This window comes from Coturnix japonica, unplaced genomic scaffold (genome assembly GCF_001577835.2).
Source record: "Coturnix japonica isolate 7356 unplaced genomic scaffold, Coturnix japonica 2.1 chrUnrandom662, whole genome shotgun sequence".
Taxonomy (NCBI): domain Eukaryota; kingdom Metazoa; phylum Chordata; class Aves; order Galliformes; family Phasianidae; genus Coturnix; species Coturnix japonica.
This window is the reverse complement of record NW_015440028.1, coordinates 26738-32513: the sequence shown is the minus strand read 5'-3', so window position 1 is coordinate 32513 and position 5776 is coordinate 26738. Positions and strand designations below refer to the sequence as shown.

General features: G+C 46.9%; 1 protein-coding gene across 1 annotated transcript in view; it reads left to right on the top strand.

The window, feature by feature from the left end:
- LOC107307543 (arachidonate 12-lipoxygenase, 12R-type-like) overlaps positions 1 to 2500 on the top strand; it is a 5422-nt gene extending 2922 nt beyond the window's left edge. Inside the window, exon 3 of the mRNA XM_015851056.2 lies at positions 1155 to 2500. Coding sequence (XP_015706542.1) covers positions 1155 to 1334 — 180 coding nt within the window. The 3' untranslated portion in view covers positions 1335 to 2500. The remainder of the gene's footprint in view (positions 1 to 1154) is intronic.
- The last annotated feature ends 3276 nt before the right edge of the window (positions 2501 to 5776 follow it).

Here is a 5776-nt window from a genome sequence, read left to right as displayed (position 1 = left end):
CATACTTCCGGCTTTGCCAACTTCCGGTCCTCAGACTTCCGTTTTTTACCCCAAACTTCCGGGTTTTACCCCAAACTTCCGGGTTTTACCCCAAACTTCCGGGTTTTACCCCAAACTTCCGGGTTTTACCCCAAACTTCCGGTTTTACCCCCAAACTTCCGGGTTTTACCCCAAACTTCCGGGTTTTACCCCAAACTTCCGGGTTCTTATCACTTCCGGTCCCATACTTCCGGGTTTCCTACTTCCAGGTCTTCCAACGTCCACTTCCCCACAACTTCTGGGTTTCCTACTTCCGGTCCCATAATTCCGGGTTTCCAACTTCCGGGTTTTCCAACTTCCGGGTTTTCCGACTTCCGGGTTTTCCAACTTCCAGTTTCACCCCAACTTCCTGGTTCTTATCACTTCCGGTCCTTCCTACTTCCGGTTCCATCCAACTTCTGTGTTTTCCTACTTCCGGTTTCCCCCACTACTTCCGGTTCTTATCACTTCCGGTTCCATCCTACTTCCGGGTTTTCCTACTTCCGGGTTCCCCCCAACTTCCGGTTCCATCAACTTCCGGGTTTTCCTACTTCCGGGTCTTCCAACTTCCGCTTTCCCACTACTTTCGGGTTTCCTACTTCCGGTCCTTCCTACTTCCGGGTTCTTATCACTTCCCCCCAACTTCCGGGTTTCCTACTTCCGGTTCCATCCAACTTCCAGGTTTTCCTACTTCCGGGTTTCCCCTCTACTTCCGGTCCCATCAACTTCTGGTTCCATCAACTTCCGGGTTTCTTACTTCCGGGTTTTCCAACTTCTGGGTTTCCCTCAGCTTCCGGTTCCATCCAACTTCCGGGTTTCCTACTTCCGGTCCCATAATTCCGGGTTTCCTACTTCCGGGTCTTCCAACTTCCGGTTCCCCACAACTTCCGGGTTTCCTACTTCCGGTCCTTCCTACTTCCGGGTTTCCTACTTATGGGTTTTCCTATTTACGGGTTTTCCTACATCCGGGTTTTCCAACTTCCGGTTCCATCCAACTTCCGGGTTTTCCAACTTCCGGGTCTTCCAACTTCCGCTTCCCCCCAACTTCCGGGTCTTCCAACTTCCGGCCCTTCCTACTTCCGGGTTTTCCTACTTCCGGTCCCACCCCCCCAACTTCCTGTTCCTGTCCCCGTTAGCTCCCATTGGGCCATTACCCCGACCGTCACTTCACGGAGCCGGTTCCGCTTCGTTCCATGTCACGTTTTCGTCGTCGTTTGAATCGAATCAGTCAAAAAATCCGGAACCGGAACCGGAAACTTCAACTCCCGTATCCGTACCTCGACCCCAGCAACGTGGAGAACAGCGTCGCCATATGAACGGGTGGAGACAACAATAGAGACCCCAATAGAGACCCTAATAGAGACCCCAATAATGATCCTAATAGAGACCCCAATAGAGACCCTAATATAGATCCTAATAGAGACCCTAATAATGATCCTAATACAGACCCCAAATGTGACCCCAATAGAGACCCTAATAACGACCCTAATAGAGACCCCAATGGAAACCCTAATATAGATCCTAATGGAGACCCCAATAGAGACCCCATTATAGACCCGGATATTGACCCCAATATAGACCCCAAATGTGACCCCAATAGAGACCCCAATAATGACCCTAATAACGACCCTAATAGAGACCCTAATAGAGACCCCAATAGAGACCCCAAATGTGACCCCAAAAGAGACCCCAATAGAGACCCTAATAGAGACCCTAATAATGATCCTAATAGAAACCTTAATAGTGATCCTAATAGAGACACTAATAGAGACCCCAATAGAGACCCTAATAGAGACTCTAATAGAGACCCCAATACAGACCCTAATAGAGACCCCAATAGAGACCCTAATAACGACCCTAATAGAGACCCCAATGGAAACCCTAATATAGATCCTAATAGAGACCCTAATAGAAACCCTAATATAGAGCCTAGTAGAGACCCTAATAGAGACCCTAATAGTGACCCCAATAGAGACCCCAATAGAGACCCTAATAGAGACCCTAATATTGAGCCTAATAGAGACCCTAATGGAGACCCCAATAGAGACCCTAATAGAGACCCTAATATTGAGCCTAATAGAGACCCTAATAGAGACCCTAATAGTGACCCTAATAGAGACCCCAATGGAGACCCCAATAGAGACCCTAATAGAGACCCTAATATTGACCCCAATAGAGACCCCATTATAGACCCTAATATTGATCCTAATATAGATCTTAATAGAGACCCCAATGGTGATCCTAATAGAGACCCTAATAGAGACCCCAATAGAGACCCCAATAGAGACCCCAATAATGACCCCAATAGAGACACTAAGAGAGACCCTAATAGAGACCCTAATAGAGACCCCAAATGTGACCCCAATAGAGACCCTAATAATGACCCTAATAGAGACCCCAATAGAGATCCTAATAGAGACCCCAATATTGACCCTAATAGAGACACTAATAATGATCCTAATAGAGACCTAATATAGACCCTAATAGAGACCCCAATAGAGACCCTAATGGAGACCGTAATAGAGACCCCAATAGAGACCCTAATAGAGACCCTATTAGTGATCCCAATAGAGACCCCAATAGAGACCCCAAATGTGACCCCAATAGAGACCCTAATAGAGACCCCAATAATGACCCCAATAGAGACACTAAGAGAGTCCCCAATAATGATCCTAATAGAGACCCTAATAGAGACCCCATTATAGACACTAATAGTGACCCCAATAGAAACCCCAATAGAGACCCCAAATGTGACCCCAATAGAGACCCTAATAGAAAACCTAATAGAGACCCCAATAATGATCCTAATAGAGACCCTAATAGAGACCCCAATAATGATCCTAATAGAGACCCTAATAGAGACCCTAATAGAGACCTTAATATTGACCCCAATAGTGGCCCTAATATTGACCCTAATAGAGACCCTAATAGAGACACTAATAGAGACCCCATTATAGACCCTAAGAGAAACCCTAATAATGACCCCAATAATGATCCTAATAGAGACCTTAATATTGGCCCCAATAGAGACCCTAAGAGAGACCCTAATAGAGACCCTAATATAGAGCCTAATAGAGACCTTAATAGTGACCCTAATAGAGACCCTAATAACGACCCTAATAGAGACCCCAATAATGATCCTAATAGAGACCTTAATAGTGACCCTAATAGAGACCCTAATAGAGACCCTAATAGAGACCCCATTATAGACCCTAATAGAGACCCCAATAATGATCCTAATAGAGACACTAATAGTGGCCCTAATAGTGACCCTAATAGTGACCCCAATTGAGACCCCAATAGAGACTCTAATAGAGACCCTAATAGAGACCCCAATAATGATCCTAATAGAGACACTAATAGTGGCCCCAATAGAGACCCCAAATGTGACCCCAATAGAGACCCTAATAATGATCCTAATAGAGACCCCAATAGAGACCCTAATGGAGACCCTAATAGAGACCCTAATATAGAGCCTAGTAGAGACCCTAATAGAGACCCCAATAGAGACCCCATTATAGACCCTAATAGAAACCCTAATAACGACCCTAATAGAGACCCCAATGGAAACCCTAATATAGATCCTAATAGAGACCCTAATAGAGACCCTAATATTGACCCTAATAGAGACCCTAATATAGACCCTAATAGAGACCCTAATAGAGACCCTAATATTGAGCCTAATAGAGATCCTAATAGAGACCCTAATATAGATCCTAATAGAGACCCCAATAATGATCCTAATAGAGACCTTAATAGTGACCCTAATATAGATCCTAATAGAGACCCTAATAGAGACACTAATAGAGACCCTAATAGAGACCCCAATAATGATCCTAATAGAGACCCCATTATAGACCCTAATAGAGACCCCAATAGAAACCCCAATAGAGACCCCAATAGAGACCCCAATAGAGACCCTAATATTGAGCCTAATAGAGACCCCAATCAGGACCCTAATAGTGACCCCAATAGAGACCCCAAATGTGACCCCAATAGAGACCCTAATAGAGACCCCAATAATGACCCCAATAATGATCCTAATAGAGACCTTAATAGTGACCCTAATAGAGATCCTAATAGAGACCCTAATAGAGACCCCAATAATGATCCTAATAGAGACCCTAATAGAAACCCTAATATAGATCCTAATAGTGACCCTAATAGAGACCCCAATAATGATCCTAATAGAGACACTAATAGAGACCCCAATAGAGACCCTAATATTGACCCTAATAGAGACCCTAATAAAAACCCTAATAAACTGGGTTATAATGGGATTGAACTGGGTTATATGGGATCTATGGGGTAATAGGGACTGGTTATGGGGCCGCAATGGGGCTGAACTGGTTTATATGGGATCTATGGGGTAATAGGGGCTGGTTATGGGGTTATACTGGGTCATATGGGATCTATGGGGTAATAGGGCCGGATATGGGGCAGCTATGGGGCTGAACTGGGTTATATGGGATCTATGGGGTAATAGGGGCCGGTTATGGGGTAACTATGGGGATGAACTGGGTTATATGGGATCTATGGGGTAATAGGGCCGGATATGGGGCAACAATGGGGCTGAACTGGTTTATATGGGATCTATGGGGTAATAGGGGCCGGTTATGGGGTAACTATGGGGATGAACTGGGTTATATGGGATCTATGGGGCAATAGGGCCGGATGTGGGGCTGGTTATGGGGTGGGGCTGTGGTGTAACTGGGTTATATGGGATCTATGGGGTAATAGGGGCTGGTTATGGGGTAATAGGGCCAGATATAGGGCAGCTATGGGGCTGAACTGGGCTATATGGGATCTATGGGGTAATAGGGGCTGGTTATGGGGTAATAGGGCCGGATATGGGGTAATAGGGCCAGATATGGGGTAATAGGGCCGGATGTGGGGCTGGTTATGGGGCTGAACTGGGTTATATGGGATCTATGGGGTAATAGGGCCGGATATGGGGTAATAGGGCCGGATGTGGGGCTGGTTATGGGGTGGGGCTGTGGTGTAACTGGTTTGACTGGGTTATATGGGATGGGACTGGAAGGGGATCTATGGGGTAATTAATAGGGCCGGGTGTGGGGCTGGTTATGGGGTGGGGCTGTGGTGTAACTGGGCTATATGGGATCTATGGGGTAATAGNGGGATCTATGGGGTAATTAATAGGGCCGGGTGTGGGGCTGGTTATGGGGTGGGGCTGTGGTGTAACTGGGCTATATGGGATCTATGGGGTAATAGGGGCGGATGTGGGGTAATAGGGCCGGATGTGGGGCAGCTATGGGGCTGAACTGGTTTATATGGGATCTATGGGGTAATAGGGCCGGATGTGGGGCTGGTTATGGGGTGGGGCTGTGGTGTAACTGGTTTGACTGGGTTATATGGGATGGGACTGGGAGGGGATGGGATCTATGGGGTAATTAATAGGGCCGGGTGTGGGGCTGGTTATGGGGTGGGGCTGTGGTGTAACTGGGTTATATGGGATCTATGGGGCAATAGGGGCTGGTTATGGGGCAATAGGGCCGGGTGTGGGGCTGGTTATGGGGTTAAACTGGGAGGGGCTGGGTTAAACTGGGAGGGACTGGGAAGGCACGGAGCTATAGGGTCGAGTGGAACATAAGGATCCTATAGATTCTATAGGACCCCAAATGGTTCTATAGGGCCAAGGGGACCCCAAAGACCCCAAAGGACCTATAGGATCTATAGGGCTGCAGTGATCCCAAAGACCCCAAAGGATCTATAGGGTCGAGGAGACCCCGAAGACCCC